General features: G+C 38.7%; 1 protein-coding gene across 1 annotated transcript in view; it reads right to left on the reverse strand.

The window, feature by feature from the left end:
* Nucleotides 1–26786, reverse strand: part of LOC102882001 (formin-1) — a 250661-nt gene that overhangs the window by 110444 nt on the left and 113431 nt on the right. Inside the window, 5 exon segments of the mRNA XM_015595813.2 lie at nucleotides 4703–4762; nucleotides 5761–5907; nucleotides 7347–7476; nucleotides 13869–13957; nucleotides 15789–15850. Coding sequence (XP_015451299.1) covers nucleotides 4703–4762; nucleotides 5761–5907; nucleotides 7347–7476; nucleotides 13869–13957; nucleotides 15789–15850 — 488 coding nt within the window.

The following is a 26786-nucleotide window of genomic DNA, read 5'->3' on the forward strand; positions in this document are numbered from 1 at the left end:
TCCCTACTTTCTTCTGCGGCTTGAAGCCTTTCTGTGTGTGTGTTTGTGTGTGTGTGTGTGTGTGCGCGCGCGCGTGTGTGCGTGTGTGTGTGCGGGCGGCCAAATTCTTCACATAACTGTAAAAATTTTTCAAATGTTGTTTGCCTGCTGTTAGCAGATATTTACTGAGGGCACGATTGGGAATAGTTTTGACAAGCTCCACAACTATATCTAATAGAGTATCTGAACTTAGAAACATCTTGAAGGACAAAACCTTCAGGCGCATTGAAAGATAAGATGAGTCTCCTATTTCTTTTCCAGTCTAGCTTGCTTTTCTCCTTGAGCTGTTATAACATAAGCTTTGTATCTTGCTTATCTCAGATAGTCTTCAGGTCTCTCCATATAAGCTACTGTGTCAGCTTCCCTTCACGTTCCATCCTTCCTACTGCCATTAGGACCACTTCCAAACTCTAAAACTGCTTTACATGGCACTTTATGATCTGGCCTCTGTCTACATCTCCAGCCTTATTTCTACCTTCCCCCATCTCTAACTCCTTCCCCCAAATTTTCATAAAATATTAGGATAGGCCACAGTGTCTTGCCTCTAGGTTATTATTATTTTTTAATATATATATAAACCTGTCCCTTTCCAAGCCTTCCCCAGAAAGTCCTTACACCTCCTTGTTCCTACTTATCCTTCAAGTCTCAAAACAGGTATCATTTCCTCAAAGACTTCCCCTAAGTCTCAGCAACCAACTCTTGGGTGTTTCCAAGAACCCCTCATACTTACTGTTATCATAGCACTTATCAACGTTAATTTACAAATTGCCTAGTTAGGTTGTATGTCTTCCTCACTAGACTATAAACACTTTGAAGGCAGAAACCGTGTCTTGTTCTCAGTATAGAATATAACCTCTGGCATATCAATAAACTTTGCAACATTACAGAGAGGCTATAAAACACTGTTCTGGGAAGCTTGTACCTTTAGAAGGAGACATCTAACTTATCATCATCAAATCACTTTTCTTGTGGTTGCAGGGATCCCTGAGACCCTCACCTGTCTTTAAGACCTTTAACTTCACTGAGTCTTGGGATGCTGAGAAAAGGTGGCTTTCCTCATTTGATCAGAATAACATTTTACGTGATCAGTGTACTATTTTTTCATCTTCCTATACTTATTTTACTACTTTAAAAACAATGGAAGCGGTACCCTAGTCTGAGTGCCGAGATGGAACAACATCTAAGACGCCTGCCACAAAACTCCATGGTAATCTCCACTGGAAGAACTCAGGAATAACATCTCTTTCCAAAACTTTTTATGAGACTCAGTCCTGGCTTTGTTTTTTTGTTTGTTTGTTTGTTTTCATTTCATTTTTTAATCTAGAAAAAGAGAAAATGCTGCTGACTGACTCAGCCTGGTAGGAGCTCTTGTGAAAGTTGCTCAATTTGAGTTCAAAAGACATGGCTCTAGATGAGTTTCTTTAAACTTCACAGACCTAGACTTGGACCCCAAACCTGGCTTGAGTGGAGAGCAGCCTGGAGCAGGAATCACCTTTCTTCAGGTAATTGTTCATCACCACTAACCACAAAAATCATCACTTATGCTCCTAGGGGGAGGGGATAGTTTAATAAATCACATAATTCTACACTCTTGTTGAGTGAAATGCATTTTGTACAGTGAAAACTGGGAGAGCACCACACAAATGTTGACTTCTTATTTTTCCCAAACTGGGCCGTTCCAAGTTTGAAACTGTTCTCATGGTAAGATTTCCTCTGTGATTTTCCTCAATTCCACTGGGTCAGCTTTCTTCAAGGAGAGCCCTATATCATAGGCAAATTTCAGCCTTCCTAGACAATGCGTCTGACTTGGTTGAGGCAAACATTACAAGGTAAATTGTGTCAACCTTGGATTAGAAATGTCACCTCTCAAGATTCTTCATCATACCTGCTGCCAAAACTTTGGGTATATACATATTGCGTGAAGCTCAACAAGGCGCCTCTCAAGATTCTTCATCATACCTGCTGCCATTGGGTATATACATATTGCGTGAAGCTCAACAAGGCTACCACGGTCTACCAGAAAACAGCTTTCACTTCTTCGTACCTACTTCTTCATAGATGAAACTTACTACATTCCTGTTAATTTTTAAGTATACACAACTCAGCAAGTATTTATCAGGCACCAACATGATAGACACTAAAAAGGAGATAACAATGAGTTCTGGAGCTCAGGGAACAATGCCAGGATGGTATATAATTGCTCATTGATACCTATATACAAGGCAGTGTTCACACAAAGTGTTCCTGGGCTTCAAAGGAGTGACAGATGAAGAAGTGAGCAAAATCTTCATGGAAGAAGAGCCATATAAGATTGCACTATATATATATATATTTTTTTATATCTTTTTTTCCTTTTACAAAAGTGACACATGTTCATAATGTTTAGTAATTGACAGAAAGACTCTCTTACAATCCTACCACCCAGAAATAATCAAACATTTTAATATATATCTTTCCAGGTCTTTTTATGAACTTGTGTGCATTTATATTTACATATTTGAGATTATACTGTATATTATTTTAAACATGTTTGTAATCTGAAAGCAGAGCAAGATTATTTTCCAATGCCATTAAATGTTCTCCTATACATTTTCCACGGCAGAGTATTATTCCATTTTATGACTAGCATAATTTATTTGACTCTAGTTTCTACCTATGGACACTACCAAAATTTTTGCAATATTCTGCTATTACAAATTACTTTAAATAAAAAAAAATGATACATGTCCTAGTTTTTTCCTTAGGATAAAAATCCCTAGAAAGATTCTGATATGGAAAGGCCAAAGCCTTGCTAGCCCATACAGCACATCTGAATGAATTAGAAAAAGGTGTCCCCTGTAAGTTGGCATAGCTCCATGGGCAAACAGCTTGACAAGCACATGAAAATCTTTATGAGCATTTTTTTTCCAAGGGCTCTTTATAGGACATATAGTTTGGTGAGTACAGGGCAGACTAGATATGGGTCTCATCTGACCTAGAGATCTTAAACAGAGAATAACTCAGTCGACCACACATTATAGGCCTGAGAAAGGTTTCGTCAATGTGTACTGCTAATTCTATATGTCTAGCTGACAATTTATATCTTCTATTTGTTTTCTGTAATTATCTGCAGTCTCTTTTGCCATTTTTTTTTTTTTATGAGATGGGACAAGTTGACCTTTTCCTCTTGATTCTGAAGAGCTCATTACCTATTATGTTGCATGTGTGTATATACATATTTATTTATTTACTGGGAGCTTTTTCCCAAAAGGCCTTTTAATTTATTATTTTAAGAGAGTATTTATAAGGAAAAAAAAGAAGTTTTTAAAAGGCTAGTGACAAGAATAGTTCCAATGAAGGAGAACATCAGATGTAAAAACACATCAATAAGAAAGCACAGGGTGTTTGGAAAACATTGTCTTGAATTGAATCACAGAATATGTGTAGAGGGAAAGTAATAAAAATATGGTTGTAAAAGACTGGAATTAAATTGGATAGTCTTAATTCACTTGAAAATGGGGCTCCATTTCACTTTTGAGTAAAGAAGGGATGTGAAATGATCAGAACTATAAAAGGTAATCAGGCCACACGATGCGGGATGGGCTAGAGGTGCGGAGGACAGCTGGGAAGCCATTGGAATCCCCTGGATGAGTTAGTTATCTTAAGGTCTGAATGAGCTGGGGTCAGTTGGAGGGAAAAAACAAGGAAGAATATGAGAAACAGTTGAAGGGCAGCGAGGAACCAAAGAGGAGCACAAGCTTCATGCCTAAATGACCAAAAATTACAATATTTTTAAGAGAAACAGGGGAGAAGTTCAGGGTGGGGAAGGAGGAATGATAAACCTGGCTGTAGATATACTGAGAACAGTTAAATAAACCCACCAGAAAGGTAAGAAGGATGACTATAGACATAGGCAGTGCTTATCTTGTCTTGTGCATAAAATTGTAGGCCTTTTGAAAATAAGGCCCTGGAATCTTTACTTTTCCTCCCTCGGTACCCAGGGAAAACTTCGCTTACATGGACAGTTAAGCAGGAGTCCTGACAACATTTTCCTGAGACTTTTTTCCATTCATATTGATTGCTACATTTCTCAAGAACTTACAACAGTACGTCTTTCTTCTCAAAGTCAGGACTCCTTGTTCTTAATTTAAGGAGAAGGAATAAAACAGAAAATTGTGGTCAGGTAGATTCTCATGGAAATTTTTATTTCTAATTGCAAATGTAATTTAAGCAGAGAGAAGGGATTTCAAATTCCACATCTTCAACTTGTTCACAGATGAACATTTCTGATAAAGTATTGGGTATTACTTAATATTAATTTTCTAAATTTTGGTCTGCATCCCAGAATCTAGTTTCAAATATAACCAATTACTGAATGGATATAGATTTCATAGAACCTCTCACAATTTTGTCAGAAGGCACTGAGATAAGTGGGGGTCTCTCTGAAGCTGGGTTATACAGTGAATTGAGAGTCAGTAGATTTGTGCCACTGAATAATACTTCTCTTTACAAGAGTCACCTAAACTGTCTTGGCTTCAGTGTTTCCGTCTGTAAACCAAGGAGGCCGAATAGCTCTCAGATTCCGTTGGACTTGAAATCCACCCATCCATCCATCCATCCATCATCCAATTTCTGCATGCCAACAATGTGTTGGTGTAGTTTTCCACACAATGCCATTTCTTACCTGATCATAGTAACGCAGGTAATATTTCACGACATAGTCCACCAGATTAATCCCATTATCCTAGGTTTAAAAGAGAAGCTTAAATGAAAATCATTCACATGCGTCTCTCTGCCGTATTATATGGTTGAGAGCTGAAATCTGTGACCTGAATATTTGAGACAGGCAAGACTTTCCTCTCTTCTTGTCCTATCCATTTTCTATGGCATCTATACCAAGAAATGACACTACACTATTCTTTCTGGGAGGAAAAAAAAACAAACAGATAATCCCTAAGACCTCTGAGGTAATGGCTAAAACAAACAAACAAACAAAACACTGTCTCAACATTTTCTGGCATAAAGCCAAGACAAGAGGGGGGCGGGAGAAGGCTAAAGGGAACCAGGGACTAGAACAGAAAAACCATCCCTCCCTTCCCTCCTTTCAAAAGATGTGTGTTCTTAATGGCGTGAAAAACAATCAGGACGGCTTAAAAGGAATGCCATGCCACTTTATGACCCTGGGAGGCCAGGAGCGAGCAGGCCCTCCCACAAGGCAGCCTTTGAGTCTTGTTCACATGGGTCTAATTCTAATTTGCCTGTGTGTTTCCCCTCTCTCCACTCCCCCTACCCCCCGACGGGACACCTAGGTATGGGCCGCTTGTTTCTAAAGAGGAAGCTCTGCAGGGGTGTGGAGCCAAATGATAATCAGGCTCAGAAAGTTTGACAGTAGACGCCCAGCCCAATTGTGTGCGCAAAAGAATAATTCAAATGCTCAGCTCAATCAGTGATTTGACCATGGCTAATACCGTATGCTCTCTGCTTTATTCCCTCATTGCAGTTCAACACCTAACTGCGTATTCTGGAGCAAACAAATACTGGGAATGTTGTCATCAAAATAAGATCAAATTTAAAAAGTGTATCTTTATTAAAAAGTCAAAAGAAAGCAAAGAAAAATAAATCATTAAGGGAAGAACAGAGGTGAATGGAACGAGCAGAAATACTTTTTCTTTTTTTAAACTAAAGGTATAGAAGAGAAATAAATGGCAGATCATACACATTTATTATAAAAAAAATAAATACCCGACTTTTGACGTCCTTGAGTTTGGGCAGAATTTCTAAGCTATATCCATCTGCTTGTCCCCGAGTCCTATTTCCTCCATTCATATAATTTCCAAAAGCCAGAATGAGAGCTAAAATATCCTTCACACTCTTCATGTGCAGCAAGCCCTGTGATGGCAAACACCAATGATTATGGAACTGAATTCCAAATGTACCTGTGTTCATTTAACAAGAAATATTTCTTAAGTACCCAATAGGCTGTTTGGTGGCATGTTACCAATAAGGTTAACAGTTGGTGAAATGGAAAATACACTTTATTCAACCATAAGTGTCTTAAAACGATACATTAAGAGCCATTATTTTCTATCCTTTCAATGAATTACAGACTGTGTACATTTTAATATTGAGGATTGAATATTAGTATTTATATTTCTATTTGAGCCCATTTTAAGTTTTACTTATTTTAAAGTATTCGTAAATTAAAAAAAGAGAGCTGTCATTGTTATGCTTCACATTTGATGACTTCTAAGTAGAAAGGGGTTTAATATCATTTAAGGATCTATTTTTGGACTATGTATCTATGCAAATAGTATAGTTAAGTATAGGGTAGATATAATAGCAAGTCTATTCTTCCTTATTCCTGGGTATAATCCTTGGAGGTGAACTAAAATAATGTATTTTGAGGCCAGAGGCTGTGTTTAGTAAGTGTTTACTGACATGTTTGTTAACTTTTACAGTTTCAATCTGCTCAAGGTTTTCTTCAGCTCCCCATTTCATTTGTTCTTCTTTTCTTTTTTTTTTTCCTTTTTTACTCCAAGTGCAAATTTTCAAATTGATACTGTTTTCTTTTCTCTGCAGTCTTCGTTGACTTTATCTTCCTTTATATCAGGGGAAAGAAAGCCAAATGCAGCTCTAGGCCAACTTCTCCTGATTTTTAGGATGTTATTAGAAAGTATGTGTTATACATAGGTAAGAGAAAAATCGTGCCCTCAGATAAGCACTTAAATACTATAGTATTTGTGGAGAGGATTATCACGTTCTTAAGGACATGGGTCATTGTGAGAAAAAGCCAAGTGCTAGAATTTAATTTTATAATGGATACCAGTGTGGTGAAGCCAACAAAAATTTATTTGGCCATTACTCATTATCATAATCATTTATTTCCTAGATCAAATCTCTAGAATCTTTTTATTTCACTATCTAGACACATTTCAGACAATCAAATTCATGGGTGTAAAGCAAAATCTCTTTTGCAACCCGGACAGTCAAGTGGAAAACAAACTATACTATTTAGGTTGGTTTTAAGTGGCTAGTATGGACATTGGAAGATATTTGGAATATTTGAAAGAAATCTGTGAAAATGTTATTTTTTCCCTCCTTCTTTTCTCTCTCTTCTCCCTTCCCTTGCCCAACTCCTGCCACTCATCTGCATGTACACACTCCCTCACATTTAGGCAGGATGATCTACACTGCGATATTTAGAAAAATACAATCTTAAGTCCAAAAGGTTTTGGCAAAGGGACTCTAGTTGATTTCTCCCACTCCCCATTTCCTCCTTTACCCTGAATAAGGACAAAGTTATTTTTTTAAATTAGATAGCGACATACCTTAGAAGCTCGTGTGATGATCTCTACCTTTCTATGCAAGGAGGTGATACCCTCAGAAAAGACAGATCTGAAGATGATGCACTGGGCACGCTCAGCAAAATTAGGGATCTGGGCTAACTCATGTAAAAATCTGTAAAAATTCAAAAACAATCCTCTCGCTTCATATACAATCACAAGGAAAATAAAAAACAGCTGAAAAATACCCACCATGAGCACATTCTTTATTTGACGATGTCAATTTAACAATTATAAAAGGTTATCATATAAGCTGACTTAAGCAACTCCAAGGGTATGTGTTCTACCGTGGACGACAAAGCTTCTTTTTTAATGGTTTCTATAATGGTAAATAACTGTATGGTGTATAAATTACTTTAGGAACAGAAAGTTAATGAAATTCTATCAAACCATAACAAGTTATCTATCTCCTGCTACCCAAATAGGAGACTAAACCCAAATGAAAAGTGTTAATCTTTAATGTACAAAAAAAAAAAAACCCACACACAATAAACTCCATTTATTGTGCAGCGTTTTCTAAGGATATACTTACATAGGCTGAGCAAAGTGAAGACTTGAGGCAAATGTCTGTAGACAAGTGGTAAAAGTCTCTTACTGAAGTGAGATTACTATTTTTTTTTCGCTTAATGAATTAGATGATAGTTAATAATGTCCCTATTCCCTATTCTATAGATATTTGTTTACTTTTCCACATCGACGTACCTATATAGACAGAGCTCAGAGCTCAGTGCTTAGAACAAAGCAGGCACTCATTAAGTGGACACAGTCTAAAGCCTCTTAAAAACTACAGCGAGACAGATCTCAAAAGCTAAAGGTAAGTACCTAACCTACACACAGAAGCTCACTGTCTGAGCACTTGGGTACTGGTGCCCTTTGCAAAATTAAGTTGGAAGAGTTACATATTCTTCAGGCCAATCCTCAGAGGAAGGGGTATAAACTAAAATGAGTGGAAAGAGTTAGACATGCATGAATTCAGAAAAGGAGAGAATCCACTAACAGCTATTAAATTCATCTTGGGGTTGAAATGATTATTACCTGATATTTCTGAAAGTCGTGGTCAACTCGTAAAATCATTACTTTGACATTTTGCAATCTCTCCCAAGAATGCTTTTACAAAGAAGCAAATCTGGAACCTCCTTTTCTCCATATCCAAAGAAATTGCCTTAGATTATACTCTGTGCCTCTGCTACTTTATTTTAGGGAGATCTGGGCTTTAATAAGATTCTAATTATCAGCTGTTTTTCTTATTTATCCTACAACCAGGTCATAGCCTTTTTTTTTTTTTTAATGACACTGAAATGGAGCAAAGAATGCCTATAAAGAAAACATGCCTTTGTTTTAAAGTTCTGTAAATGGTTATAATGTAAACCATGTAATGAGATATAAAATGGAAACACAAAGAATTCTGAATTAAGAATAAAAAAGGTGAAAAAATTACACTTTAATGTAAATAGTTTTTTCATAAAATTAGTATTAAACCATCGATTCATTTACAACTGGATTCAGAGGTATCACCAGTATTCAGAAATATGAGCAGTAAAAAGCTTGTGGGGCTGGGGGCATTTGGTCCTGTGGTGAGTCTTGGAGAGTTTTATTTTATTCAGATGCTGCTGGGGAGCACCCTGCATTTCTCCTCTTCCAAATGTGACCATGAGACATTATTCCCTAAGTGGGACCCAGACCCCCAGAGTAATGCACACTTCCTAGTTTAAATGAACACTGACTAAAGCATTTATGAAGACTTTGTGAGAAAACATACAGATCTACCTTTGAACTCACCAACAAAGACGTGGATGAAAAGGAGGAAATGCTAGGTGAAAAATTACTTATAACTAGTCTCAAAACAGGAAGTTTAGGACCAATATGAGGAAAGAGTCCCATAGGCTCATCAACTTATTTTACCCAGGAGAGAGTAAAATAGCACTGCAAGACTCACTGGGATTAAAGCCTGTCTGGGATCAGGGCTTACATTAGGAAGGCTGACAGAGAATCTTAAAGAGCCAATGTCCTGTGCAGGGAGAAGGATCTGATACATGTTTCCAGAGTTGGGTAGTGGGGAGGGAAGTTCAAGAATTTGATACTACTTTTGGAAGAACTGTGGGAAATATGTTACTGAAAATTAATACCAGAGCATCAGTCACCAAGACCGATGTCTTCTAGACACGTATGAAGCAATTAGAGTGTGTCAGGCACCATGCAAAGACCTGAAAACAAAATTTAAATAACAGTTCCTTCTTGATAACCTGAGAAATAAATCAACAATGGAGTGTGAGAGTGCTATCAGTGATGGGGGCTGTAATAGGAGCTACGGAAGCCACACACAGGGCATCGAAGTCAGAGCCCTGGAGGAATGTCAGCCAAGGTTTCCTGGAGCTCTCCAGTGCTTGTGCAGGACACATGTGAGAAGCTACCCGGCAGAGTCTAGACGGGTTAAATGATATTTGTGGGGGAAGTAAGTGGGAGTCAGATGCTAAACTGGGGCTTAGTGTTCAAAAAAAAAAAAAGAGTTTAAACTTCTTCTGAAAGAAGCGTTTTAAACAGAGAAGTGATCCTTTCAGCTTTTTTTTTTTCCCCCAAAAAAATCACCATGGCAATGGTTTGGCCAACTGATTGGAGGGGATAGCAGATTTGAGGCTGGGAGACCTACAGGACTGCAGCTGCAACATTCTAAGAGGAAAGGTAAGAGGGCTCGCAGTGTGAAAGGAGAGGGCAGACAGACGAGAAATCTACTAAGGCAGCAAGAACTGGAGTAACTAACCAATCTCAAGGGATTGTGAGTAGCATCCAGGACGACTTGTAGGTTTGGGGCTTGGACATCTGGTGGAATGTGAAGATACAATATAATGAAGAAGGAAAATTGGGGGAAAAAATATGATTTTATGTCACTTTCTATCCAAAGTAGCCACACAAAGCCTTCTGAAAGAGCACCATAGCTCCTTTCCCATTTATCTGAGAAAGTGTCAGAAGCATAAGTAACCTCAAAGACTGTGAGACAAAAGACTGTGTCTTCTTTGTGAGATAAATACTTTATCCCCCAATGTTGTTTCATTCGCTACCCATAAGGGCAAGAATAAGAACTCCTGGTCTTGGACATTGGCCCTTGGTACTTACAAATATTTATAGATTGATTTCCTTTGAATTAGTCTAACTTTATACCCTAGGGCAAGTAATACAGAGGACTTAATAACCCCTAAAGAAGCCACACACTATAAATCTTTCCCTTCATTCCCCAAAGCAGGCTTATTTTTCTAGGAAGGGCTGCAACTTCAGCCTGTATAGAGGAGAGAAATTTCATACCTCACATTGTGTGGGTGACTCATTCACAGCATCGACTCAGCTGACAGGTGGAATGATACAATGTAGCCCACTGCTTTCAAGGGACTAACATCTGGTTTATCATCCCCTAAACCCACGAATAGTATTATCTCAGATGTGTATACACATAGAAGCTGTGTACACAGCACTATTTCATGTTGTAACCTATGTTCTTCCATAGAGGAGTACACTCACAGTGCCTTATTTCAGAAGTCAGTGTGTCTTCTTTGTGAGAGCCCCAAGGCAGCTGTGGACCCTGGGAGGGCATCACAGTAGGCTATACATGGTGCCATCACTAGGCTTGGTGTCCTCATTAGGCTTGAATCAGGCATAATCAAACCCAATGGAGCCTCACCTCACCTCACCACTATCCCAAGACAGAGTGTAAAGAGTTGAGGCCATTTCTGAAGGGAGTGGCTCTCAGACAGCCTGGTCCCAGGCAGATGACACCTTTAGGGGAAACGGTTTTCTAAACCTGGCACTGGGCTACAAGAAAGCTGATGAGGTGAGTGATGAGGCCAGCCTCTCCATGCTATGATTTATAGGACTGGGCACCACAAGGTTCTTAGGAAATTGTAATGCCAAAACTATAAATGATTCATATTTTCCAGTATGTAAACCGTGCTTATAGTCAACTAGCTTGCAGCTAATGACAAATAAGTTGCCAGAAAATCAGACTCTGGTATAAATCAAACAAATGCTGCATTGTGCAGGAGGTTGAAAGTAAAGGTGAAATTCACTCGGGCCTGAAATCCCCACCTCTCTACATCTCGCTCTCTAGCAGCTGAGCCCAAACACGGTGATCCACCAGGACAACACGACAGGCCTCTTCGCTGTCAGTAATAGCCTGGCATGTTCAGGAAGCCATTACGATGACTATTCACGAACTTTAAAAATGCTCTTCTATCCAGATCATCAGTAGGGAAATCAGGAATGAATTATGTGTTAATTACCTGCCACCATTATTCTGTGTCCTGGCAATTAATCTTGCAAAATAATACTAGAAAGGCATTAAGACAAAAGGACAAGGGGATCAGTTTCAGTAGCAGAAACTCACTGTTCATTTCACTGGATTAGCAATTCCTATGGCTTAGAGCACAGGTTGCAAATTATAGCCCACAGGCCAAATTCAGCCCATCACTTGTTTTTGGATAGCCCACCAACTAAGGATGGTTTTTATATTTTTAAATGGTTGAAAAAAGAATCAATAGGAGGATAACATTTGATGGCAAGTAAAAATGATATAAAATTCAAATTTCAGTATCCATAAATAAAATTTTATTGGTGTGTAGTCATGCCCATTTGTATTGCCCGTGGTTGCTTTTGCACTATGACAGCAGACTTGAGTAATTCCAGCAGACCATATGGCCCACAAAGCCTAAAAATACTTTCATCTGGTCCTCTACAGGAAAAGTTTGCCAACTCTAGGCTTATAGACTGTCATTGCTCGATGTGGCATAGCTGGCACTACCCAATGCTTGATATGCTCTATTGTTCCTGTTAAGAAACCGTTTGTATCCACCCCTCAAAAAAAAAAAAATTCATATGTTGAAATCTTATCCCCCAGCATGATGGTATCAGGAGGTAGAGCCTTTGAGAGGTAATTCGGTCATGAGGGTGGGGCCTTCGTGAGTGGGATTAGTGCTCTTAGGAGAAGAGACATGAGAGTGAGCTTGCTTCCTCTCTTTGCTTTCTGCCACATGTGGATACAAAGAGAAGTTGTCCTTCTGCAACCTGGGAGAGAGCATTCACCAGAACTCGACTGCCCGGCATGCTGCTCTTAGACATCCTGACTCCAGAACTGTGAGAAATAAATCCCTATTGTTTATAAGTCACCCAGTTTAGGGTATTTTGTTATAGCAGCCCAAGTTAAGACAGTCTTCAAATTTGCCCCATAGCCTTGTCAGTGTCTAAATATTCCATTCTTAGTCAGTTAAGTGTCAGTGTTTAGCACCTTAGTGGTTTAGCACCTTAATTTATTGTATCAGGAAACATGACTTGGGAGTGGATAGGAGTGAGAATTGGTAAGGAGGATGGCTCAAGCTGATGGAACAGAGGGCAGTAGAACCCCATTTGTATTGATTCACGATATTACTAGGCTTCATGAACTAAGTTGGGGTGGGATGGGGAGGTCCTAACCTATGTTCTTTATGAGAACAAAGGTTCCCCAAATTATCATGGAGGTTTGTCAATAACTGAGTAAACCTATAGATCCCCTGCCCAGCCATTTAGAGATGTTTTTCTGGACCCAAATGCCCCGGCATCCAAGGGCAGTGGGACATCCTAGAGTACCCAAGGGCAAGGCATGCAGGTTTCAGTGTAAGCCACAGAACCTCAAATGTCTCTAGGGCTAACTTGTTACCCTAAGCTTGACCACTCAGTTTTCTCTGTTTCCTACCCTTGCCTCATCTCCAGGAATGTCCTGATGATGAAGGGTGTCCTGAATTGGACATAAAGTACCCATGATAGCAGCAGGCAAAAGAGTCCTCTGTCTACTCTGGACCCTTTCCACATTCTCACAGCATTGTGGGCCATGAGGAGCTGGGTGAGGCCCAGGGCCTGCAGAGCCCCAAAGCTTATCTGTGGCTTGCAGACCCCTAGAGCCCAGCCAAGGATGAGTCACTCGGTTATGCATTCGAGTTCTGTAGAACAACATCCTAAACTACAGAACAAACAACTCTAGAGCGTGAAAGGAGAGAAGAACAATGCACACCAAAAGAGGATGAAAAAGTCATATCTAAACTGGGCGGAGAAAGTGGAGAAATCTGGGGAAAGGCTGGCACATGCAGGCTACACTTACTGGATACAACATTTAGGAAAATCAGTTTCAGTGCCGTGACTCTGACATCATCTTATCAACTGCATCAGCAGAACCTTAAACAGAACAATGACTTCTTCCTTCCTCAGTTACCCTTTTGGCCAGAATGTTTAGTCTAGGAGGAATTAACAAGTTGCTAGTACAAGGGGAGTCACGAGGAGTGGGGAAAGGGGTTGAGACATATTCTACCCAGCAGCACAAATCTTCCAGCTGCTTTTCCCGGCAGTCAGGTCATTCTGATGCATGCAATAGGTCATGGGAATGATGGAGATGAGACTCAGCCCACTGCACAATTTAGAGGTGATTATTCAGAGCTGGGAGGCAGGATGATGGATACTGTTTGGCCCAATAGAAAAGTGTTTAAGCATCCTTACTGCTCAGGCTTATCCAGCAGCTTCAATTCTTCTTCTTTGGATGTCTCATAATACTTTCTTATTTTAACCAATTCTTCCTCTTGGGCTCTCTGTGTTTAAAAATAAACACACACAAACACACACACACACACACACACACACAAAAAAACACAAAAAAATAAACAATGAGAATCTGTTTAAAGCAATGTGTCTCAAAGTATGGTCTCTGGACCAGCTGCATCAGTACAACCTGCCACTAGCTAGAAATGCAAATTATCGGCCCTATCCAGACTCAAGAAACTCCAGAGATGGGGCCCAGCAAGCTCCCCAAGTAATTCTGATGCATGCTAATGTTTAAGAACTACTGGCTAATACAAATGGTCATAATGAGTGATATTAGCTGGATGCAGAAGCCAGGACATTGGATTGCTACCTTTGAATCCCCTCTCTGCCTGTAAGCAGGCATGGGTCAAGTTTGTCCTTAGCATTTACCTCCTGGCCCTCAACAGCTACCCCCTACCCGCTGTCTTATGTAGTCTGTACTGCTTATTTTATCAATTTATCCAACTATTTCAGTTGTACACAGTTTACCTCTACTGTAAGCTAACAAGTACTGACCACGTATACAATCCTGAGCCCATGGTAACAACAAAAGCATCTAGAAGGCACTTAGCCTTTCACAATGTCCTTCAACCTCAATTACTGTATCCTCATTTTACAGATGGTTCCACCAAAGCTTACACAAAGTACCTGGTAAAGGGCGTGACTCAGAATCGCTCTTTCTCCCACAGTGCCACGCTGCCCTCCAGGTACTCAACAAATGCACTGCCAGCTCCTGATGGCCTTGTATTTGTGTGACTTCTTGTTTATTAATAAAAGCCTTACTGATGGAAGCATGAGAAGTTCCCACCCAGTTGTACTGAACAGCTCCTGATGTATGCAAAGGATGTAAAAATGTGTAGAGAACTGGCAATCCATTAGGCTAGATTATTGCACTATGGAAATATTCTATGAGACTTAAGGTCCTGGGGGACATAGTACTGAAATGAATCATTTTTTGAGCTCAGTGACCATTCATACTATAGAGTTTCAGGCAGCTTCCTAGGAAATTCCATTACTTCAGTAAAGAGAATCTGGTTCAATGTGTTTCCAAATCCAAACAGAGTCAGAGAACCAGAACAGTTAACAGTTATAGGAATTCTGACTCTCCTGTGTCATCTCCTCAAGAGAGCCTGCCAACTGTGCTGTTTATTTCCAGATATAACCCAAATTCAATGACCATATATGTGTACAGTGCTGTTTATTTACAGAATTACTACTGCTACATATATTAAATTATCCTTTAATGCTCTTAAAAAATCAGGTAGAGCCCATTATAGTTCCTTTCATACTGATGACCAGACAGGCTTAAGGAGTTTAACAGGCCCAAAGTCACTTAGCAGTCAGTGGTAAACCTAAGACGGTCTGACTGTAAATCCAAAACGCAAACCCACCATCCCATACTACTTCCCACATTCCACACCATCAGATCATTTTGGACCAAAAGTAATCATCCAAGTTGGTATTAGCATTCCCATCCCTCAGATACAGACACTGGTGTACCCCGACATTAATCCAGCAGCTTATTTTCATTAACTCTGATTGCAAGTCACAGGGCCGGGCTCTGTGGCATAGAAGTTGTCTCTGCCTACAATCACCCTCCCTTACAGCTGTGCAGAGAGATCTCCTAGCCAGATACCGCAGTGGGGGACAGGAACCTCGTGCTTTGCTCATGTCTGCTCTTATCTGAGCTTGCATTTCTGTGCCTTAATCTCTTCCATGCTATGTCAAGATCCTTACTGCCAAAGAACATGAATGGAAGGAGTTGCATATAACCAAAGTTTTGGTTAGTAAAGATAAGGGAATCTGGAAACTCTGGCTCTGTATATCTTCGATACTCACGTTTTCATATAAAGCCGCCAGAGTCTCCAGATCAACCACAGAGTCATCCACATTGAAAATGGCTGTCGAGCACCCAAAAAGAAAGAGAAGAAAGAATAAAAGGTTTGATTAGACTCCCCGTCGCAAAGACATTTATTCCACATTTAGGTTCCAAGCAATATAATATTGCACTTTCTTACACAAGTTGTTTCTTTCAGCACGTTCTGCTCTGTTTCCTTTTGCATCAGGAGGGCCTCAATGAAAAAAAACAAAATGGTTGCTATTGCTGGCCTGAGCCTTGGCCCTGCCTGGTTTAATTCCTTGAGCTCTGTATCCTTTCTGCAGTTTAATTTGGGCTCCACAGGAGAAGTATATGTGCTTTAAAACTAAATCAGTTTGTAGGTTTGAAGCACAATTTTAAATCTTTCTTCCCGGCTGGTAATTGAAGAGATTTAGTATCTAATGCACCAGAACTGACTCTTGCCCATTACCAGGAAGAAAGAGAGAAAAAAGACAATGTTGGCAAATTAAATGAATTCAGGCATGTGATTTCAGGCACCTTTCCATGGCCACTGAAAACATCTTGTTTGGATTAAAAAGACAAGAAAAAGCAATAATTGCATCAATGGCAAATTAAGATTATGGAAACCTCCCATGAGTCAGTTTTAAGGCAAATTCTCATTCCCATGGTTTTATTAGGATTCTACTTCTTGTGCTGTATCTTTAATAAGTCACTTAGCTGTTAACTAATATGCTTATAATTTCATCTAGAGAGATTCCTTCCTATATACCAGGATACAAACATTGAGATTTTAAAGCTTTAATGGATTTGGCAATCAAAGTGTTTGAAATAGGCAGCTCCACATCTTTAAATAATTATTCAAAACCAATAAGGTTTGTTCCCTCAACCCCACCTCCCTTCTCTGACTTTACATTGTGAAATTAACCAGCACGCTAGTAAATTTTCTCTGTGGCAGGCTAATTAATTTTATTAAACCAACCAGTGATATTTAGAATGCCTAGGAATTTTGCTCGTCAACCATTATTCTGTTCACTGGCATTACACCACCGTTTCAGAGAAGGTAGGGATCAAGGTAAAGGGCAGGTTGCTTTCAAATTGTTTTGCTTCTTCTGTAGTTTAGAATCATATGAAGCCCTTTATACAATTTTAGCAAAGTTAATTAACTCAGCTAAGATCATGTAACTTCACAGAACACCGAGAAATGTACTTAAAATTCCTTCACAGGCTACCTTCTCTAACTTATGAGTTAACTGGCAAGCTATTCCTAGATACATGGGCAGTGAGAAAAGAAGAGGTCAATATGCTAGTGACAAAGTCAGTCATCTCAGGTTCCAGCGAGACAAAGAAAAATTACACTTCTGAAAAAGCCAATCTGAAACAACAAAAGAAAGATGTAGTTTGAGGAAAGAATGCAAGAATTTACCCTCCCAGGAATGTTATTTTGTACATGGAGATAATAAGAATTCACTAATTTATTAGCTATACTGGGCACTTTAACATGTCTGTTGCTTGAAACACGCACACACACACACACACACACACACAGAAACAGCCAGCAACATTAGATAGTCCATTTTATGTGAATCTCAATATTCTCCTACAAAATTCAGCCAAGAGGAATGCAATAAGAAAAGGTGAAATTCTAAATAATTTATTAGAAATGTTCACTACAAATCATACATCTTAGGTACTACGTATGAACTGTAAGCTTAAGTATAATCAAGTAACTTAACTAATGAGAAAATGATCTGTGGGTTTCTTTTCCTAGTGAGTAAATATTTGGTTTTTAAAAGTTAACCAGTCTGGGTCCCAGAAATACAGTTTGATGGATTATATGGTAAGCCAATGCCCCTCCAGTGCACTAAGTAGCAGAAAGAAAACATCTAGGGAGGATGGAACAGAACAAGAAGCATGAGCTTTGGAGACATTTGTTCTTTCATTTATCTACCCTTTCAATAAATATTTGTTGAATGTGTATTAAGTTCTAGAAACTGTTCTAAAATGCTGTGATTATATAAATCAAAATGCTGTGATCATTAAGTATATAGGACAGTCAAAGCACTTGATCTCATGAAATTTATACTCTAGCTTAGGAGACAGAAAAAAAACAAGTAAATAGTTTCAGATAATGATATACTATGAAGAAAGTAAAGTAAAAAAAAAAAAAAAAGAGCAACATTAGATAGAATGATCAAGAAAGCCTTCTTAGAGGAGGTGACATTTAAGCTAAGAGCTGAAGAGGTCAGGTCTGCAAATGTCCGGGGAAGAGCATTCCAAGGAGAGGTAACTGCAAAAGGAAGTTTCTTATTCTAATGAAGGAATAAGCTCACGGTACGAAAAATGACCAAGATGACTATCATGGAAAGATCCAAACATATTCATTCTGTGATCCTGGCAGGTTAACTTGGCTGAGCCTCAGCATATCTGTAAAATGGGTTTAATAACACTTACTGAAAATATTAAGGGAGGTAACGTGTATGCCTGGCATAGTGCATATAGCCTGGTATAAACTCAAAATGGTACCTGTGAACTATAACTATTATGATTTTAAATATACTCATTGTTAATGTGTTTTAATGCTTTAAATGCCTTGTCTCCTCTAATATCTGGAAAAAATTAAAGAAGACTGCAAGTATGGAGTACTTTGTACTATAAATGAAACTTTCCATAATTCTTGAGAGCTTCAGATAGAAGTAGCTGCTATTAAACCCTTTCAGTCCTTCAAAACCCCACTCAAGGCCCAACTTTAGGAATCATTATTAATAGGATATGTTACATACACAAATAACTAATTATAAAAAAATAATGTACCAAAGGAAAAAAAGATACCTTTGGGGCCACACAGCAAGTTGTCTAATTTTTATTTCTACTTTTCACTTTTTTCCACCAATCTACACTTTATCATACCACCAAAGTTTTTTTTTTTCTTCTTTAAAACATGGGTCTCAAAATTTTACTTTGATGTTTAAAATAGCTCAGATGTCTTTCTTTTAAATACAGGGCGAAGTCCAAACTCCTTGGCCTGATTTTTAAGCCTATTCCCTTCCTGGCCCCGTTGTACTTCCAATCTCATCTACCACTTCCATTTCTCCCATGCGCCCTGTGCTCCAGCCAGATTGGGCAGCTCCCCACTCCTGAACATGCCATGGCTTCCTCCCTCCCACACCTCAACCCCCAAGGCTTGGATGAAAGGTTTTCTGCCCTTGACTTTGGGATCATTAAGTCCTCACTCTTTTCCATGGCATTGTACTCGTATCTTACACAGGGAAAAAAGAGTCTATTTTAAGAACATGTGTTATGTTATGTTGCATAATAGTTTTCCTCTCCCACTGGATTGTGAAAAACCTGTAGTCAGGGATCGTTCTGTGCATCTTGATAACCCCAGTTCCCAGCATAGTACCTAGAGTATAACAAGAATAAAATAAACATTTGTGGATGGGATAGATGCTACAGGAATCCCAAAGAGTGAGTCCTTCTGCTTGGTGCCAGGCAGTTTCTTGATAAAGAAAGCATAGGCTCTTAAAAAAGAAAACACAGTGATGTTAAAAAGGAATAGGATTTTGACAGATGAAATAGTATGAGGGTGTATCTAAATTTGTCCCTATTAAAAAATCAAGCTTAGTCGGTAGAGATGCATAATCATGCCCGTACCCAGTATAGATGCATTGCTTGCCTGAATATTCCATACCAAAAAATAATAAAGTGTAACAAGTGACTTTTCTGATTTTTAAGGAAAATATCTTTCCCATCATTCTTAACTTTCAAAAAATTTTTTAAATAGCAGTATCTCCTTAGGAAAAAAAAGGTTACCAGTAAAAAATCAACTGATATATTGCTTCAGGCAGACATCGGAAACCCATTTATTAATCACTATTAATTAAGCCAAATTCATTGCAAGCAATGACAATTTGTAAATTTACAACAAGTAAATTTGTAAATTTACATCAACTGGAAGGATGTGAGACATTCCAAGTGGAAAAAGCAGATGCAGACAGACTGATGCAGCATAGATGCAATGGCAGGTACTTCAATTTAGGTTTGAAGAGAATGTTAATTAAGGGGACTAAGGATCCAAGGCTCCAACATAGCTTGGAACAAGATCTTGTGGGATTCTGGAAGCTGAGATGAAGAGCCTGCAATGCACCTGATACACTGCACAGGGGCACTGAGTAGCTATGAGTGCAGGAGTTAACTGGATAGAGTTATATGACATGGGACACATCAACATTAGGAATGACTGGTTTAGAATCTATTCCAGTGGGCAAGAGGTAGCAAAAACCTGAGTACTGTGGACAAAAATACCAGAACCGAGGAGAAAGACACTAGAGAGCACACGGAGTGATATCACTAACTAGCTCTGGGACTGAGAAAACTGGAGTGTAAACCACTAGGAGGCTTTATGCCTAGATTTAGGGGAAGAGCTTTGGGCCAACCACAGAAATAGGCAGAGAAGCTTAAGAGCTGGACATGCCAGCTGATCCTTCCCCCTGCAGCCAGGGAAGGAAGAAGTTGGTAGATTAATTTAAGGCCAGCACCAAGTATTCCACTGAGGCTTCTCCTCTTCCATGTACGGATTTTAAAAATAAAAGTAAAATAAAATTCAGAGGTGGAAGAAGCACTATGAAGAGGTCATCTGGTTAAGCCCAGGAGCTCAAGGAAATTAAATTATTTCTATTATTTTTACCCTACACAGTGGCCAAAGGAGGTTAGATTATTGGCCAAAGTTCAAAAAAGTTAAAAAAAAAAAAAAGAAAGAAAAAAAGCTTAATTCCTAGGAGTCTAGGACAGATGTCTTGCAGATACATAATTGTGCCGCCTAGTCACTAAAAACAGTTTCGATTCCTACATAGGGCTAGAATCAATACCTGATAAATCTATTCCCCAAATACTGGGACAATGTATTAGTGAATCAATCCTTGAAGTCATCTACCATCAAATTTATAAGCATTACATGAACCTATTTAATTAGTTAACTGATGATTACAATGTAAAAAGAAATCAAGCACTGATTAAAATATTTTCAGAGTTACGTATGATCAGGTAGCTTCATTTTATACTTTAAAAACACACAAACTCTCTCTCTCCTCTCTCGTGCTATCTGTCTGTCTCTCACACATAAATACACACATATACCCCTTTTATTTTACAAGTTGAATAAGCAAATACCAGCCTACAGAATTCTACGGCACACCTTAAAGCCCTGATACAGTAATTCCAAGTAATTCTAGCTTTTGTTCCCATCTGTATAGGGCTCATTATACCAACACTCCTGCAGATGGTGTCAGAAAGGTGAAGTGTCAAACCCACAAAGGGGAGACCCCAACAACTCATTGCTACTGCAATATCAATCATTGCTGGTGGTTTTTACTTTTATCTCCCTCACTCCTTAGTTATCCCCACTCACACTGTCAGTTCAGTTAGAATATTTCACCTACACCTCACAATATGCCAAAAGGAAGTAGACACACGCTGTGAAAAGCTGGTAATTTTATTGGGTTCCTTTACCTTTAAAAATCTGTTACTTGGTCAAGTCTGGTTTCTGGGCTCCTTTTTTGCAGGGAAATTGAGGCAAACATTTTTATGTGGTCCTCTGGTGCCTGCTCTGTACTCCAAGAATTATATACACAAGGATCATTAGAGTTGTGTTTCGCCCATTAAGATATAATAACCGTCAGCAGGGACAAAAAGCAGATCAGTATCACAAATTCAAACTAACAGGCGCACATAAAAACTATGTGCCTGCTTTAGGCACATGCACAGGGTCAAGGTCTCACACAATAGGTAAATTCCCTCCCCAGTTTGGAGACAGCTTTTCACAAGATGGGGATAAGCAGAAAGAACTCAAAGGAATTCTCTCAGCCCTGCAGCCATTTTTAACCCTGAACACTTTTCTATCCCAAGTGCACCATGTCCAAATAAACAAAGAATAACTGTGTTTGCTGTCTGAAGGGCTTCTAATTAGTAAAAAAACAAGCAGTTACTTAAGGGGGCTGTCCTTTTTGACTGAAGGAACACCCTTGGGCAAGAACGCAGGAGGAGATGGAGATAGGATGGCAACTCCTTAGTCTGTTAGATTAGCCAGAGGAAATCTTGTCATCCAAGGTGTGGAAGATCTAACAGACCAATAAGGCTGGGTTAGTTTGTCAGCTTTGACTTATGTTGGTTTTAACAACAACCTCTGTGTAGCCTACTTTATGCTTCTTTGTATTTCCTAGAGTAGTTGACACAATACCTTACACAAAGTAGGATTTTAATAACCATTTGCAAATGGACTAGGTTTATTCTCAGCCTAAGAAGGCAAAGATTAATAGGATTATTTGACTCTATTAATAGAAATGATTTTGTTAACAATGTTAACCTCCAAAAAGCCAATGTAATACTTACCTGTTTTACCCAAATTACTGACATTTTGCGGGGCTTGGAATATACTCAACTTGTAAGGAAAAGAGAACTAAATGGGAAAGTAAATAGGAGGCTTTGGGTTTTTAAAACTCTCAGGTAACCTTTCCCAAAAAACTCCCACAAACCAATTCTCTTGACCTCTAACAAGGAAAAGGTAAGGATGTGGGATCATGGAAGGAGGCAGTGGTAGAACTTGAGTGCTAAGGAAAGGCAAAGTCGGAAGATCTCCCTGAAGTCTCACTTCCTAACAATGAGGCCATCTCGGAAAGGGAAGACCAAGTTCATGATAAAATTGGGCAAGAGGTGAAAAGACACGTAGAAAGTGAGACAGGACAGGAGCTGCACAGAACCTGCCCCCACTGAGAACTCTATAACCAAGTCTCTTCACAATAGTCATGGCTATCTTATAACCTTTCCTCAATATGACTCAGTTTTTCCGTAATGGCCACTACATTCTACCTCCAATCGGCACCGGTAATGCCTGTGCAGACACCGGTACACACAAAGCCTCGCTCTATGCATGTATCCTGATGAAATGCTAAGGGCACTAATTATTAATCAGCTTAAAGGAAACTCCATCCACTACACCAGAGGGTGGGAGCGGTAGGCAGACCTTACTGGGAATTAATACTTAAAAGATTAGTAGCTAGCATTTGTTGGGAGCTTCCTGTGTGTCAGGCATTGTTCTAAGTGTTTTACATTTAATTGTATAAGGTGGCTGCTACTGCTGTCCCTAATTTTACAGATGATAAAACTAGGGTATAAAGCCACACAGCTTCATTTCCAATCAAACTTACTGTATTATGATTGTACTTCTTGTATTCTCTTTTAAGTGTTAGGCTATAAATAATCACTTTACCTAAAATCCTCACTATCTTAAAAAAAATACACCAACAAATCAGTTAACCAACTACCTGCAACAGTCTAGACAGAAGCCTTGGTCCCTAATGGCATCACAGGCTTTTAGGATTCATCTGTATTCTCCCAGTGGGAACCATATGCAGTCTCTGCTTCAAAAATTTCATATTTGTATTGTACACAACAATAATTTCACCACTACTTAGTGATCACTAATACTTAATTAAATTCTAGTTTGCTGTCTTAATAGTGGAATAAAATTATCAAAGTTCAGTCTTTGTTAACTATTTGTGGTTACTCAAAATAATCAGTATTGCAGTTGAAGTCATAGCAAAAAGAATTTCTAAAAAAAAAAAAATCTGAAACTTGATAATTATCTTACAAGAAAATATAAATATAAAAAGAAAATAAAATCTACAATAATATTAAAGTCTAATTGTCTTGAAAAGATATTAATGATTTCAATTTCACACTGCCCATCAGAACTAAGAAGGGAAGCCAAGGCACAAAGAATGAAGAAACACAAACAAAAGATGCCCCCAACACATAAAGAATAAAATCTATCAAAGGAATATATTTTACAATCTTATCTGCACTGACGAATGCCTGTTAGTGTGTCATATTAGTTGATACAGATCTTAATTCAGGCTTTGATGGAAATAGGAGGCAAGTGTAAATGACACAGTGAACAGGAGCTGGCTGGGAGGTAGAAGAAACAAAAAACCCCAAAGGGACACTTATTTATTCCCAAAACTCAAAATCACTCAATCTTATAAAGTAAAATCCTAATTCTCGCCTAAGTCCAGGCATGTACTATATGCCTAGAGGTGCCCAAGATGTCATTTTATAGGTGCAATTAAAATTGTCCATGGTTCAAACCTCAAAGAAGGGATATGACACAGAATTCACACAATTTCCCTTCCATCATCCCTCTGTTCTCCATAGGGCAGTGGAATGAGAAATAGTTTGGGTTAAGCTGCTTCTGTTCTTCCATTAGTTCTGGTTCTTTTAAGCCAAAATTACATTCCAGGAAGATTGGATGGTCCCAGCCAGTGCCTGAAGGTAAAGTACAAAGAAAGGCCACCCTCTGCTTTCTGGACTCAGCTCTGAGTGAAGGAATGTACAGTGGTTTTAGAAAGAGGTGGGTGGGAACCTGCTACTCAGGTGTTTTAGACTCAGTGGCAAGATGAGAAAGGTGGGAAAATAAAGGGCAGTATTAGAGCTACTGTTTATATTCATCTAAAGGCTTTCTAAAAGTCGAGCTTTGCTAATTTTAATAAGTTGATTGACTAGCACTTTCATTCAGTATGCCAGCAGGTCATGATCACATGTCATCTTTAGTGGGTAAACTCCTTTATATGTGGCATCCTCCCTTGTTCTTTTACTTCCAACATATTATGATTTTGGGGGGCCCAATTAAATGAAGTGTTCTGATTCTAGAATCTGGTTTTAACTAAACTAAACTTGACAAAATAAACAAGTTGGTTTCAAAAGATTCCTGCAGAGAAACCCCAGATTGAAGATACTCCATCAACAGTAATAAAATGACAGACCAGACACTTTGATTACTAGTACAAGTTCTTGATCATTTCATGACTGATCAAAGTAAGGACTGTTGAATCAGATTTGCCAAGATGTTGACCTCCATAAATTATAATAGAATTTATCAAGGGACTGTTTGAAATGTGGATTAAAACCACTATTGTTATAATGAGCCTCACTCACCCTATTTTTATACCGAGCCCTGAGATATTAGCTAATGAGAGCACAAAGCCATCAAAAATGAGAAAACATTAAAAATTATTATTAATCTCATTTTAGGTCACATTTTGCATGCTTTATAATGTAAATATGAGTTTTGCCACACATTTACATGACGTACACATTTTAGAAAATATACCATGAAAAGCGCGCCTTGAAACTTTTTACTTATGGGGTACAGGACAAATTTTGGAGACCAACGGCCTTTGAGTATAGGCTCTTCAAGGCTGGAATTAGAATGTTCCTCGGGAAAGTCCTAGATAATTCATGGTGAATTTCAGATACCTAGTCAAATCCATTATGTTTTAAACAATTAGCATAAATCTTGATAGACATTTCTAGAAATTATTAGGCAAAAGTGAGCAAAGTCCATTCCCAGATCTGGGTTTCAGACTCTGGGCATATACTAACTGTCATTCTTCTACATTTTGATTTGAGATTTCTAAACAGAAAGATAGTCTTTGATGCTGCTAAACTCTCAAACTGAGATTCTGGACTAGTAGGGACTAAAGTGAAAAATGTTTTATTTTGACGTTAGATTAAATATTATAAATATGAATTCTGCCTGTACGGGAAATTCCAAATGAATGCCAGGAGGTTTCTGGCACCTAGTCTGTTGCAATACATACAGAGGTTTATATCAAGAATAGTCAACAGCAATTTTCCATCTCTCCTGGGAAAAGAATAAGAGGAAATCACTAACATGGAATGAAAACACTAATTTGCAATCCTGTAGGCAGTAACTATGTCCAAGGAAGCCAAAATGCTTCTAAATACAAGTCATCCAGTTTAGCAGATGGAAAACCAGCAAAAAGTAAATCACTTATTCAGAGTCTCTCCTGGACCAAATACAAGTACTGTGGGTATTATGGTCAGTCTACTGAAACCATTCTTCTTCCACGACCAAGGTCCTGCCTTTAGTCATGCGGTGCTTTAAACTTTAGTCAGCACAGGGATCTGGCCTTCCCCTACAAGATGTCCAGACCCACCTTGGGTACAGAGAAACAGATAAAGGTGGTTACTTTTTAGGGGATGTTATATCTCTAACCTAGCCTTGTATACTTAGCATCAGGCTAGAATTTAAGCTGAAACCTAGCAAAGAAAAGGAGCTGGCTATAAAAGGGCGAGGTGGAAAAGCATTTCGAACAGAGGGACTATGCAGTGTTGTTCATTTAAAATGTGCTATGCCTTCAAAAACTCAGAAGAAGGAAAGACTGTGGCCTATTTTAGGAATGAAAAGTTACAACTGTGGTTAGAGTACAGTGAGAACCAGGTGAAATAGGAGGTATGAGGTACAGTCAGAGCACAGGAGGCCTTGAAGGCCAGTCTTCCAAAGTCTCAGAGATATTTCTGCACTCAAAATCAGATCACAGCACTAACCCTGTTAATGATGGGATAATGTCCAAATTTCATGTGTTGATTAATATTCATGGTCCTTCCTGAGATGGATGCTGCTTGCCTTTCTAGCCCCGTGCCCTGAAACAGCACATTTACACATAATCTGTATACTTGAGCTATACTTCCTTTACACATGCCTTCTTTCAATTGGAAAAGTTTATCCTCTGTGTGATGACCATCATTTCATCTTCTATAACTCATATCTTAAGTTTTACAGGAGGAGTCCAGATGCTGCTTTATTTCTGCTCAGTAAAAGAAACTGTCACAAGGTAAAGAGACAACCATTCAAATGGGAAAATATATTTTCAAGCAATGCCTCTGATAAGGATCTAATATCCAAAATATACAAATAACTCATATGGCTCAATAACAACAAAAAAACAAATGATCCATTCAAAAAATGGGCAGAAGACCTGAACAGACACTTTTCTCTAGAGGACATACAAACGGCCAACAAATATATGAAAAGATGCTCAACATCGGTAGCTATTAGGGAAATACAAATCAAAACCACAATGAGATGTCATCTCACACCTGTTAGAATAGCTATAACTAAAAGGACAAGTAATAACAAATGT

Source organism: Pteropus alecto, unplaced genomic scaffold (genome assembly GCF_000325575.1).
Source record: "Pteropus alecto unplaced genomic scaffold, ASM32557v1 scaffold86, whole genome shotgun sequence".
Lineage (NCBI taxonomy): Eukaryota > Metazoa > Chordata > Mammalia > Chiroptera > Pteropodidae > Pteropus > Pteropus alecto.